Consider the following 13,996-nt stretch of genomic DNA (forward strand, 5'->3'; position numbering starts at 1 on the left):
TGCGAACCGTTGAAAAATACTTAACATCGATTCCTTTCGGCGGTGCCTTGAATCGACGTTCGTCACGGCGCGCCGACACGCGTCGGTGACGTCACGACGCAGCCACCCGCGCCAACCCACGCGCAACGAATGCGGGGCGGGGCGGGCGACGTGACGTCACCGCGCACACCGCCGCGATGACGTCACCGCCACCGCCCCTGCGCGGAGAGCCTTGGAAACCCCGTGGCACAAAGCCAGTTTACCCCCCCCCCCCGCGGGCCCCCCTCCCCGCCCGCCTCTCCCAGCCCCGCCCCTCTCTCGCTCGTCGCCATTTTGTGTGAAGGCGGCGGCGGCATCGCGTCGAGGCGAAGGTGAGTTGCTGACGGCCCTTAAAGTCGCCGCGGCATTTCGCGTAACACTTTTTGTTGTTGCTGTGGTTGCTGCTGATGTTGCTCGGCGTTGAAGCTTGTCGTTGTTACCCCCCCCCCCCACGTCAAGCGCCCGTGCGTCTAGCGGGAGCGCATCGCCTCTTGTGTTTTAATTGAATGGCAGCCGACGTGGTGGTGATGGTGGCCGTGGTGGTTTTGTTTGACTGCCCACCAAAGCCTTTATCGAGTGAATGAAACGCGAGGCTCGGAACGATTTAAATCCACGTCCACGGGTCTATTTTAACACGACGGCGAAACGTGTGACACTGGATACAACGACGCGGTGGGGGGGTAGATTAGAAGAGAATGCGGCCACCGTGTTGAGGAGGAGGCTTTGCCCTGGACGTGGCATGGACGTAGAGGGCACTTGGCGTGCAACGCGGCGGCGTGGGGGTGTTACGTGCGTTTATTCCACCTTTTATTAACCAAATATTTTAGGGAGGGAAAAGAAAACCACACAAGTCCACTGCAGAGATAACTTGGCATCTTGTGGACGATTTTTGCTCCGCCTTTTCCCCCCACGGAGTGGTTGTTTTTGCGCAGTAGATTCACCAATTTGAAAAGGGGAGTAGATTTTTTTTTTGGGACGGGAGAAAGAAGCGAGCAGCCATTTGAGGCGACATCTTCGCTTCGGCGTGATTTGTATGGCAGTACTAATAACGAACGTTGCATGAAATTTTTAAACATTGAATTTTTATAACAAAACGCCATTTGCAAGGCTTGCCTCGATTGATGTGTGGGGGTACAAAGGATGGGGCGAGATTTCATGCACAAAATGCAACCTCTAATTAATTAAAAACAAATTAACGATTTCTTTTTAATGCATCCATATTTACAAGAACAAAATCGTGGCTTTGCGTTTCATACATTTCAATAGGCTCAGACCTACGTAATAACATCAGCCACCATCTGACCCCAACAAGTCCACATGTATTACATTTGAGGTGCAAATTACCCTCGCATTTATTTTTGTCAGTTTGGACATACAGTAAAGACATTTTTTTAATCCCCGTCCTCGGTTAATTTTTAATGGCAGAAAAGTGTCTGGTCTCAGCAAATCAATGGGTTTGCAAGGATGTGCCTCTCTTTTTTACTCTCCTGGAAATATAAACTGTATCCCACTGGGATTGAGTGAGGATAATGTAGACATTTTTCCATGTGCTGCTCATAGTTTAGCAGCAGTTTGGCCCATAGAGAGGTCTTTCTCCACGACCGAAACTGTTAAGTTGACCAAGTTGACCACACAGGTGTGAAGGGGAGTCGGAAATGTGTGGTTTGCCTCCCTGGGATAGGTGCTGTTTGTGAGAAATCGTAACCAACATGCTAAGATATTGCTCTACATCCATTTTTTGGCCAGTGCTCGACACAAACGTCGGCAGAAAAGAAGTTGAACTCTTTATGATTCATGATTACTATTCCTGAATCAAATGCGCATCCAATATTAATAGGACACTGCAGTTTAGAGCGTGAGGTGGAACAATGGCAGTATATAAATCATCACATTCGCTCGGCAGATTATTTGACAAGTGTCCTCTGCGTGCTGGGTAGGTATCTCGGGTTTTAATTTCACCCTCAATATACCACCAATAGAACACACTGACCTCTGAGCTGCCATGCAAGGACTTTCAGTTGTACCTGTTTCCTAATTGCAGAGGCAATGTGTGCTCAGTTTCCCAGAATACAATGGTTAATCGCAAACTGACTTGAAATCAATGCACATTTGTGATGCTTATTGTTTACATTTTTGCTGATGATTGATATGCTATTAGTACCATTGTTTGTCAGTGTGATTTTTTTTTACTCCTAAAATGTTACCATCCATGTTTAATATTCTGTAATTTATCGGGCCAATCTGTGCGTATGTGTTGCCATTTTGCGTATGTGTTGGCATTATTCACCCATTCCATTTAATCCACCCATTTGTTATTCATGTAATTGTCTTGTGTTTTATTTTAATTGAGTGAACAACAACATAGCCAGACCATGGACGGCATACATAATTCAAATTTATTGAGTTACCCAAGTACATTAAGTAAAGTAATGTAAAGCCCTAGTGAATGGTGCCACTTGATGCGGGCACATGGTGATTTAGGTACAAGCACCTTGCAAGGCCTCAGGTGTGTGATGCTGCTTCCCGTGACTCCGCAGAGGATGTCCTTTGAGCCGGTGGGTAACGGTAGCCTGAAGATAGAAGAGGCAATGGACGAAGAGCCAATGGACACTACAACAGCGGCCGCCAACCACTCGGAGCACTTCCAGGCTCTGCTGGACTCGGGCATTGGGTGGAAAGTGGCAGAGAAACTCAACGAGATTTACCTGTCAGGTGTGGAGCCAGAGAAACTTCAACCCCTTCTCACCCCTTTCCCCCCCCATCATGAGAGAATGTTAATGCCCAGGACCATTAGACTATAAATGTGCTGAAGAACAACTTCTTAATGCAATGCTATTTGTGCTTTCAATATGCCTTCTGATGGTGAATTTTTAATGAGGAGCATCGTTTATGCTGCTAAGCTTTTTCAAGTTAAAGCAAATGGCAACTGAAATTAAGTTAACCATGAAGTACTTAATGTAATGTGCTTCTTCTATTGGTCCAGCTTATTACAAATGCAGGGATCTTATGGGTCAGTGTAGTTTTGTTATGGGTTGGAATAGTTTTCCAAATGTCACATTGAAGATGACTACAACAGAAAGTGACATTTTAAAACTTCATTGTAATGGCTATTCAGCCTGCACAGCTTGCACTGGCTTTTGAAGGGAGGGCAAGTATTTTAATTCTGATCAGCATTTTTGCAAGTCCTGTCAAACAGACATGCAGTAAATGTTTGTGTAACTCATTTTGCCAAACATTGTTAAAGCCCCAGGTGCAATGCCTTTCATGGAAAATGGATGCCTGCATGGCCAGCCAGTAACTATTTTTAAGAATGTGATAGTCTACTATGCTGTCCGTGGTCTGGCTATGTGTTTGTCTATTTCATTAAAATATTTCTCCAGAGTGCGCTACTGAGTTGCAACTGCGTCGTTCACAGTGTGGTCCCGACATGGCGTAGGGTAACACGTCCATTACAGTTCAAATAGTGCACGTGTGAGACGTTACATTTCTATAAATTGTGCATTCCAACACACAGAATGTAGCAGCTAATCTATATATTTTTTAAATATTTTTTTGTAGTAGACCTTTTTTCCCTCTCTCTTAAGCGGGGCCCAGTGCTAGTGATTACTGTTCATGGTGCTGATTGTTTAAAATTCTGAGTTTAAAAATGCTTGTAGAATTTTTGGATTCCTTATAATCTATCCTCACTTAAGTAAATTATAACGTTGGCTAACAGTAAACCCTAAATTGTTGTTTCATACAATTCGAGAAAGGCATTCACATTGGGGGAAATTAATGCTGATGTAATTTTAAGCAGAACAAAATTGCTAATTAAAGACTGTTAAAGAAGGTGGACACTTGAAAAACTACTTGAAATCTCTACTTTTATGAAGGGATGAACTTCTTTGCCTAGTGGCCACTTATCTGATGCACATGTCTTTGTGCTTTTCTGGGCCTGACAGGGCTCGTGACCCACGGGGACTTGGACGGGCGGGCTTTGGAAGCACTGCGAGAGTTTAGCGAGGAGGGGGCGTTTGCCGTGCTGCAGCAGTTCAAGGAGAGCGACCTTTCGCACGTGCAGGTGACGATTCGATCAGCACCCTTGGCTACGTACTGTGCGAAAGAAGTTGTACATACATGCGTCACTTGCACCAACATAGGCGTACTGCAGCCAAGACCTCTCAAAATGGTGTTCTAAATTAACTCTTGAATAGGTTTGTTAATTGTAGAAAAGTGCATATTTAGACTGTTATCCCTAAGTCTATTGACTCAGGTCTTTAGTGCACTTGGCAAGTCATGATTGTTGTTCCACTCCTGCGTGAGATGTGAGTAATTCAATTGGGTGTAAAAAACTCGCTTCCAGACAGCCACTTTGATTTTGTAAGCTTTGGCAATGGGAATGTTCCCTGCATATAATACGGCTGCAGTATATATGCTTAAAAAATAGCTTATTTGACTGGTTCTTTCGAGTGTGTGATTTATATCCCTAAACGAGCGTGTTGCACATTACAGAACAAGAGTGCATTCCTTTGCGGCGTAATGAAGACCTACCGGCAGAGGGAGAAGCAAGGGGGGAAGGCCCCAGAAACCAACAAGGGGCCTGATGAGGCCAAAATAAAGGTGAATACATTCTTTAATCATTAAAATACGTTATGACCGTCACCTGTTGGGTGAAAACTGCCTGTTACGGCATTCAAAATCCTGTCCTATTTCTTTTCTTGGTCTGGCCATGAGGTCAAAGCACACTGACTGGCATATCATGCCTGCTTTTGCACATTACATGTCTTGTGCTTGCTTTTAGCCAAATGCATGTGCACACCAGCTCGTCGCTGATGTTTTTATTGGCACTCTTCGACAAAGCCAATTTTAATACAGGAACCATCTGTCAAATTATTAATAATGACTAATTTATCATGTTTAAGTAAGCACTGCTTAGTTTTGTAATTGTCAAGTACTGATTACATTATTTTGAACCCTTCCTGCTGCCATGTGCTTGAACAGGAACTGCTGGAGAGGACTGGCTACACACTAGATGTGACAACAGGGCAGAGGAAGTATGGAGGGCCACCCCCAGATGCAGTTTACAGTGGACAACAACCAGGCACGGGCACCGAGGTACTGATCCCTCCCTACCTTTGGCTGCATGAACGTTATTACTTTTAATTCCTTCCACTCAATGTTTAAACGTGTTTTTATAATCCAACCCTCTCGGCAATACAGTTCAGAAACCGTCAAGCGCAGGCATAGTTTTTGCCGATGGTTCGTGCAATTGAGTCACTTTTAATTGAATATCACGAGCATGTTTACTTGTAAATGTGATTCCGCTTGTTTGTAGCTTATTGGTTTGAAACATAAATGCAAGGCAAATGTTCAACATATTTAGAATAACATACTAAAAAATTAAAACGTTGTTTTTCCCTTTTGTGTTTCTATAAATATATGTGAAATCCCAAAACCTACGTGGTTTTTTTCCCTAAAAATCACTGAAAAAATGTCAGTTTTGTTGCCAGATAGAAGGGTAAAAAAACAATTATCAATCACTGATTTGTTGGCTGCTGCCTTCTGCAGGTGTTTGTTGGCAAGATCCCACGTGACTTGTTCGAGGACACATTGGTGCCGCTGTTTGAGAAGGCGGGCCCCATCTGGGACCTGCGACTCATGATGGACCCACTCACCGGACTTAATCGAGGCTACGCGTTCCTCACCTACTGCAGCAAGGATGCTGCTCTTGAGGCTGTCAAGCTGGTGAGCCTATCTGTGTTGGCTTTCATTTATGAGTATGAACCTATGTTGCAGGTTGGTGAAGCAGTTAGGGGACCCACATTAAATTGTCAATCTTTTCATTCGCCATTGCTGGGGACTTATGTACGTTAAACTTCATTCTTAGCCAACTGTGCTAATTGGAAGTACAGGGGGAGGGGGGGGTAAACATAACTAAAACAATTTTACTCGAATGGCCAGCTTTATTGTGCAGTACTCTTTAGGTCAGCACCAAACCCTTGTGCATTAACCATGCCAGCTGCCGCATGCGCAACAGCATCGTAAAACCTGGCACGGAGCATATGCTGATAGAATCGAGAGCCAAAACTAAGATAACGTGTGCTGCATTGGCTCCGGGTTCTGTCCGCAGTTGCTCCGTGCCACTCATGAGTTCGAATAGCAAAGCAGCACTTCCTTGGTCTCGCGTGTGGTGTTTAATGTGGTGGGTTTGTTTCCTTGCAGTGCGACAACTACGAGATCCGGCCAGGAAAGCACGTGGGCGTTTGCCTGTCCGTAGCCAACAACCGCCTCTTTGTGGGCTCTATCCCCAAGAGCAAGACCAAGGAACAAATTATGGAGGAGTTTCAAGACATAACAGGTGCTTCCCTTTGCTGTGGCTGTTTTTGTGCTTTTTGTCCATTACCTTGGTTAGAGTGCTCTGTCGAGTTTAATGTTTGGGTTTAACACTTACAATTTGGTGTGAAATTCAAGTGATAATACGATTTTGCAAGGAAGTGATGGCGTTAAGTGTTTTTTGAATGCATGAGGGCCATTATGTTTTTTCAAGATCTACATCTATGCAATCATCGTTATCGGCTCATGTGCCACGTCACGTCGCCGACTAGATGATCACCTCTCCACTTGATTAATTGTGCTTGCCTTGGCGAATCACATCCAGCCGATGTGTTTATTAATACATCGAATCCATGTTTATTCTGCTTATTTTAACATGGCTTGCCATGGTCGCTATGCACTTGCGGTCCCTCATGCATTTTTGTGTGCGCGCGCCTGCCTGTGACATGCTGCAGAGGGCCTCACGGATGTCATCTTATACCAGCAAGTGGAGGACAAGCGCCGCAACCGCGGCTTCTGCTTCTTGGAATTTGAGGACCACAAGACGGCAGCTCAGGCGCGGCGCCGCCTCATGAGCGGCAAGATCAAGGTTTTCGGCATCCCCGTGTCGGTGGAGTGGGCTGACCCCATCGAAGAGCCCGACCCGGAGATCATGTCCAAGGTGTGTGTGTGTGTGCTCGTTATCCCCACCCCTGCTTTTCCTCAGTTGCCAATAAAGAGAGTGAGCTGCCTGTTTTTTTTTCCAATCGATGGAGAAACTTCAAGTCAAGTGTAGGAGCTTCCACTGAGACGGCACACATTGTTGCGTTCACCATCCAGTGCCAAAGCCTAGGGTCCTTCCTGGAAAAGCCCCTCAAACGTCCGCCTATCTCCAAATTTTACAGTAACGGTCGATCAGATGCTGTCACGAGTGGATTACATTTTCTGCAGTAGCCCCCCCCTACTTGGTTAGATAGTCATTCCCTTGGTACCCCTAGATTCTGTAAAGAGACCAGGGAACAGTTAAAAAGAGCAGTTGATGCCACTTGAAGATTCCTGCAAGTTTCATTGTTGCTGTGCTTAACCTTCCGAGCCGATGTTAATGCGTGTGTATGGATACTCTTTGGTTTTTTCGGTAAAGTCACGTAGGTAAAGAATTAAATAAATTAAATCACGACGTTTCGGAGGCAACACAAGCTTCCGAACTGTCGTGATTTAATTTATTTTCTTTTTTACCTACGTGACTTTACCGAAAAAACCAAAGAGTATGAACCCTTGCAGTCACGAAAACTTCAAATCTAGAAAACGTGTGTATGGAGGTTAATTTTTCTGTTTGTCTCGTGAAATGCTTTATTGGCTTGAAATTCAAGTCTTGATAGGGAATGCTTTCATTTTGGGAAGAAAAGCCGTGTCCTGCTGTACCAACCATGTGATGAACTGTACAGGTCAAAGTGCTGTTCGTGCGCAATCTGGCATCGGCTGTGACGGAAGAGATTCTGCAAGACACGTTCTCTGTGTTTGGCAAGCTGGAGCGCGTCAAGAAGCTTAAGGACTACGCCTTTGTGCATTTTGAAGATAGGGACGATGCCGTCAAGGTAAAGCCAGCGATGTTAATTTTGTTACCCTTTTCTTTGTATGTTTACATTTTTGTAATTCCCAGATAGGCAGCTTTAATTGTAGAATTCAAATGGGGACCTTGCAATGGTTTGCATTAAAAGATAAGTGTAAACATCTAGTATGATACCAAGATTCCGATGTAGGTCAGTGCTCGATGGACTATTTGTTCATTATTAGACTGACATACATCTCAAAAGATGCATGATAACATGGAAATAACTTTTATTATACGTTTCTTATTACGAATTTGTATTCAGGTGCTTTTATAATCGAGCCAAATCTTTTTTAAATGACCCATTGCATAGGTCAATTTCCCATATTGTGAATACCTTATACATTTAATAACTTGAACTCATCTGTTCATTCAGCACAATTTGTGCACGCGTTCTGATGCCAAACTCCATTTTACGATTTGCATCCTGCTAGGCCATGGACGAGATGAACGGGAAACCGCTGGAAGGAGAGCCCCTTGTGATTGTGCTTGCAAAGCCGCCTGACAAGAAAAAGAAGGACCGGCAAGCCGAGCGACAGGCACAGCGCTTCATGTCCCGGCAAGGAGGGTACGTGTAACGCACGCTGTACGCGCACCCACGTGTACTGGAGTACCGCCGCGTCTACTAAACGACCACTTGTTCACGCTTAACTTTGCTTTTTCCCCCCTCGACCCTTCCATAGATATGAGGAACATTATTTCCGCAGCGTACGGGGAGGACGTGGCCTTGGGGGCCGCTCTGCATACGCCTACCCACCCGACTATTACCCCGGCTACGATGACTACTATGACGACTACTACGCAGGCTACGACTACCACGGCTACCGCGGCGGCTACGAGGACCCCTACTACGGCTACGACGATGGCTACCGGCCACCCAGGGGAGGCGGCGTCATGATGCGTGGCATCGGAGCCCTGGGCCGGGGCAGGGCGTTGGCGCGAGGGGGCGGCCGGGGAGGCATCGGCGGCCCTTCCCAGCGCGGCACCCCCAGGGGTGGCGGAGGGGGCCCCCTCTCTCGTGGCCGAGGCCGCGGCGGACGAGGCCTGCGGGGTGCCAGGGGAGGCCGGGGAACCGGAAACCTCGGAGGCAAACGCAAGGCAGACGCCTACAACCAGCCGGACTCCAAGCGCCGCCAGATGGGGAACCGGGGAGGGGGTGCCTGGGGATCTCGTCCCATCGCACAGAAGCCCCTGCAAGCGGGTGGCGGTGGCGACTATGGCGGTAACTATGGTTACAGCTCTGCAGACCAGGAGTTCTATCAGGATTCCTACGGGCAGCAGTGGAAGTGAAGTGGCAGAGGCAGAGCCAAGCCCAAATGTGCCTGCCTCCTCTTGCGCATTACCCTCCTGTAGGTTTGTGGGTTAGATACCTCCATAATCCCCCACCCTCTGACGTACCCTCCCAGCTCTCCCCATTCCTTACCCCTCTCAGTGATTTGTTAGGTATGTATCTTCACTTCATTTATGGTATATCTTGGCATTTAAAACAAAGAAAGTCGCCCATTTTTCTGTTGCATTTAGTTGCATTGGCTTACTTCAACCGGACATCTGCACACACCCATGGTGGTCGCCTTATCAGGCGAAACAAAGATCAGTTTTCGACGCTGTCTGGCCCGATGAGAACCTGCCAAGATTTGAGAGATGAAGAAGGCATTCCATTTTGGCTACTGTGACTCTGGCCAAAATTTATTTTTATGGCCGATATTGCTGAAACGAACAGAAAGTGAATGTTTTGAAGGGACAGCCCACCATTGTCATCTTCCGCAAAACTAAACACATTTGCTTTTCATTTCAATTTGTCTGTATTTGGGCATACCGTAAACATACTCGTGTCCAACAATGTTCTAAATTTTGCTGTTACAGATTTTGCGGTTAAAATTCTGGTTGTTTGAATTAGAAAGTGCGCAGTACATGCTACGTAATATGGTAGTCAAATTTAGACGCGAAATTTCTTTATTGGCTTATGGCTGTCCTCAAGGATTATTTTGCTTTGTTGCTTGTTGTTACTGTGTACTCTTTGTTTATCTGCATCCATTAAATAAATTTTTTATAAATTCAAAAAAAAAATTGAACAAAACGATTTCAAGTATGTGGCGACAATTTATTTGGACGGAATTAAAAATTTTACACACAAATGCACGTCCGGTGATCCACATACTCCAAGCCCACATGCATTAGCATTCCAAATTGAAGTGTTCACACAATGTTGAGTTATGTGTCGATTAAACAAAATTGAAAGGTGACCAAAGTTATTTAATGAAAACGCCAAAAAATCTCCTTGCATTTCACAAGCGAAAAACATGAAACATTTCAAAAACACAACTGACAAAAAAGCCTTTCAGTGAAATTGTGAAACCGTTGAAGTGCACCCCACAACTTCAAACGGGTGCTTTGTGAAGACTGCTCTCGTGCATTAGCTCATAAGAAGCTTGTGTTTTTGTTTGTGTTGTACTTTTGTATTGGCCAAGAGACAGGGAGAGAAGACAAGGCATGCGTGGTGTGAGCATGCTTAAGTGCATACCTTTGGGGAGGGACTGCTGTTTAATGGTTGCTTTTTGTCCCCTGGCTAGCAGGGCAGAGTGCCAGGCCGGTCCTGACCTGTTGTCATGACGACCTGTCGCTAGGCGGCGTGGTTGCCGTGGAGACTGCTGGCGGGGAGCGCGTGGGTAAGAGCGAGCGAGACAGACCACGGATTTTGCTTAGGTCAGCACTGCCTTGGCACCATCAAACCTCCATTGTTGCTCCGCACACTGTGCACGTGGATCACAGCACAATTCTGCAATCGACCTGGGGCTGAAAGACGGGTCTGTGAGAGAACCTCTTGACCAGCACTGTAAAGCGAATGAAATTTCCCTAAGAAATCTCGGGAGGGGCTTGTCAACTTGTGGAAATTTTGTCTGGTTTGTGTTTTTTTTACATTAAACTTCTACACGCAAATTTTTTATTAAAGGCAGGTTTTACAGGCAGTGCAAGCAAATATTGTACTGCGTTTTTAGTACCAAACAATTGTGCAATTGCCGTGTCCATTTTAAGACTTATTAAATATTGCAAGATGGTGGCAATGTCTGGATCTTTTGGGGTTTAGAGCATATTTCCTGGAGTGCCTGATTTAAAAATACCCAATACAAGCCCCATTGTGGGTCTGAGGTGAAGAAATTGTGTTAAAAGAACTTTAATCCTTGTGAAAAATTTCAAGCGATGAGCTGTGATCCAGCACTTTACAAATTCACTGACGTGTGCTTCTGCTTATGAACATGTGTGTTTAAAAAAGGGCTTGAATCACAATGTATTCAATTATTTTTAGAGTTTCTATTCAGCACATTACACAAATTCTAAAAGGTACAAATTGTTATGCGTGGAGAGGCAAGGAGTTTGAACATTTTACTTCGATGCTGTTTTGCCAAATTTCTCATCGCATGGTGGTTTTTGGTAAAGTGAAGACAAAGGGGAAGAATTTCCAAATTGCAGTGTTTAAAAAAAGAAGATATAACTGCTGTGTTGGAGACCCAAGCATCCAAATGTTTCCAATTTCGGCAAAATCCTGCGACCCCATGCGTGAGGCCCTGATCAAGAAAGTCGCTGATCGTAAACGTGCTCTCCTCGGCTGAGGATGCAAAGGCCTATCCTCTCAATTTGGTGGTGGCCCTTTATGTGCTGCTTGTGCTGTGTGTGCTTTTATGGTAAGTGGTTATGTATACCCCCTTTTTTTACTCGTTTATGGAAACATTTCTCAAGTTTAATGAATGGAATGTTTAATATTATTTGTAAAACATCCATTTGCAAGTGACATTTTAATCATTGCCAAATTTTTGTTACGGAGTTAAAGCCATGTAACTGTTAATTGTATTCTCATTTTTTGTTTTTAGCTGAAAGATGGATGTGGTTCTTTGAGATTCCGCCTGCAAGAGGTAAGTACCAAGGTAAGCTTTGCACAGTGGCCCATTAAATAATGGTGCATTGAGAGTGGTTTATTTTTCCCCCATTGAGTTGCATTTTGCCCTGACTCCATGTGATGAAGGTCCACTATTGACTGGCTGCAAATGTGGGGCTTGCCTGGAATCCAGCACCTCTGGGTTGAGGGATCATGTTCCTGAAACTCCCAACTGGAAATGTTAGAGTTTTCCCCTGCCTGGTTTGCCAGGGCGTGGCATTACAAAAAGTAAATTTTTCATCTGTTCAAGGATATGTTGCCCCCCCATTTCTGAGTACGTACTCTGGTTCCTCCTGCACTAACATCATTAATAGTTGGACATTTGTTTACACCAGTTCCAGCAGCCTCTGCGTACCAGGTTTCCTGCACTTGCCGTGTGAAAAACGCATTCCAACCAGCATTTTGAGGTGCAATTTTCATGAATAAAACTTCATTTTTAGTCCGAGCAATTGATGTTCAAGATTGTCATTGAAATGGTGGGATGAGCCACATGCATAAGCTACATCGGAACTAAAACTATTGAGTGAACAGTTCTGACAGTATAAGCACTTCTCATCTGTAACTCGCTGTTAAATAAAGTATGGTTAAAATGTAACGTGTTGATTTTTTTATACACCGGAAGACCTCCAGATGTGTTTGTGTACTGATCACTGCAAATTGAAGATTCTTGCTATACAGACGCACCGCATATTTTGCAGGGTTTTTCTTGATTCGCAGCTGCAAAACGTCCATTTCGTGTGAATTTGTGATGACCAAAATTTAATTGTGTGCTTTATTGAAATCGAGATATTTAACCACCGCCATTTTCCAGCGAATAAAGCTGAACTACACGACTTGTGAATGCGTTTACGTTACAGTTTTATATCGGGGCTGGGCTTTTTTTTCTACATTTAATATTTTATTGGTACATCGTCATCGCCCCCCTCCCCCTCATCGAAACCTATGGAGGGGGGGGGACATTTACGGTCCTCGGACTCGAGGTGGCATCGGCTGAAATCCCTGGATTTTGTACATTCGACGTGGCATTGAGGTGCCCTACGTTTGATAATAAATGGCATTCAAACTGGCAAACGCATACTATGTTTCAATTCAAGAACGTGGGACATTGTGATCGTCATGCGGTGAGTGAACTATCTTATTGTTTTGCAATGTGGAACAATCCACGGCTTCGTCAGTAATTGGCTTACACCGCGAGAAGCTTGCTTGGTGATTGGTTGATGATTTCAGTCGGCCGCCTGGGTATTTAAGCGTGGGCGGTGGTCCGCGTGGTGCCAGCCGGTGGAAAATCGCAGTGGTTTCAGCCGCCACCTGGGGGCGATGTTAAGACATTTCTAAGTGCTCTCGGTGGCGGGTGACAATAATCTTGAGTCGACCGCCCAGTGCGGAGTGGGGGTAGGCTGTAATTGACCTTGACCCACATTGAATCAGGTCGTGAAGTATTATTGCTAAGCAACCATGATATACCTAGGAAGGCAAAATCATTTTTTATTCGGGTTCTTAAAAGTGGAATGACAAGGGTTGTGGACAAGGTTTCAGTTTTTCATTTATTAGGTACTAGCTGTACTACCCGGCTTCGCCCGGGACTTGGATTTAGCACACCCGGACGCCTTTGTCTCCCCAGTGGCGATGTTCACACCACACCAGTTACTCGTTTGAGGCTGAGTCGACCTAGGGGAGGCCCAGGACCGGTTCAAATAATCGTCACCGGTGGTGGCCGTGAGCGGAAATCGAACTCGGGTCGCCGGGTTCGTAGCGCAGCGTAGCGCTAACCACTACACTCCAATGCGTTACGCTTCCACGTGCGCGGGTCACGTGACAGATGTGACGTCACAGCTCACTTGCCGTGCAAATTTTTTTTGCATTATTAAACTCCCCCCCCCCCCCCCCCAAAAAAAGTGTATTTTTATATTTTTTGCATGGTGTACAGTCTGGAAAGTACCCACATGGCAAATTTCAAGTGTATTGCATGTCGGGAAGTACGCTAAACATTTTGAACAGACAATCACAACTTTGCCTTTTACATATATGTGGAGATAACCCTGTGAGCCATGCGCAACAAAACATGAACAAGAAACATTTAAAAGTGACTCCACGCAACAGAAAAATCCTGGAAAACACAGCAAAGTCTTCCAGAAAAAACACCGCAT

The 13,996-nt window shown here is 45.2% G+C and overlaps 1 protein-coding gene across 4 annotated transcripts; it reads left to right on the plus strand.

The window, feature by feature from the left end:
• Positions 1-265: 265 nt before the first annotated feature.
• On the plus strand, positions 266-12,706 carry LOC144947906 (heterogeneous nuclear ribonucleoprotein R-like). Of its 4 annotated transcripts, none has more exons than XR_013640117.1 (12): positions 266-350; positions 2,556-2,730; positions 3,960-4,078; positions 4,510-4,617; positions 4,999-5,112; positions 5,566-5,742; positions 6,220-6,355; positions 6,786-6,991; positions 7,755-7,904; positions 8,353-8,486; positions 8,602-10,621; positions 11,785-12,706. XR_013640117.1 is itself a non-coding variant. In XM_078877297.1 (11 exons), exons 2-11 carry the CDS (start codon positions 2,559-2,561, stop codon positions 9,206-9,208), a joined length of 1,923 nt encoding a protein of 640 aa, XP_078733423.1. In that variant the 5' UTR covers positions 266-350; positions 2,556-2,558; the 3' UTR covers positions 9,209-10,963. The 4 variants fall into 4 exon arrangements, 2 of the variants coding, with proteins under 2 accessions (XP_078733423.1, XP_078733424.1); XR_013640118.1 differs by having other exon boundaries at positions 8,602-10,584; XM_078877297.1 differs by lacking the exon at positions 11,785-12,706 and having other exon boundaries at positions 8,602-10,963.
• Positions 12,707-13,996: the final 1,290 nt, after the last annotated feature.

The sequence above is a fragment of the Lampetra fluviatilis genome, chromosome 47 (assembly GCF_964198595.1).
Source record: "Lampetra fluviatilis chromosome 47, kcLamFluv1.1, whole genome shotgun sequence".
In the NCBI taxonomy this organism is placed as follows: domain Eukaryota; kingdom Metazoa; phylum Chordata; class Hyperoartia; order Petromyzontiformes; family Petromyzontidae; genus Lampetra; species Lampetra fluviatilis.

Excerpts from the sequence above, each read along its gene's own strand:
- LOC144947906 (XM_078877297.1), top strand. The coding sequence starts at position 2,559 with ATGTCCTTTGAGCCGGTGGGTAACGGTAGCCTGAAGATAGAAGAGGCA. Across the intron at positions 4,618-4,998 it reads CTGATGAGGCCAAAATAAAG|GAACTGCTGGAGAGGACTGG; the intron begins GTGAATACATTC and ends GTGCTTGAACAG. Across the intron at positions 7,905-8,352 it reads ATAGGGACGATGCCGTCAAG|GCCATGGACGAGATGAACGG; the intron begins GTAAAGCCAGCG and ends GCATCCTGCTAG.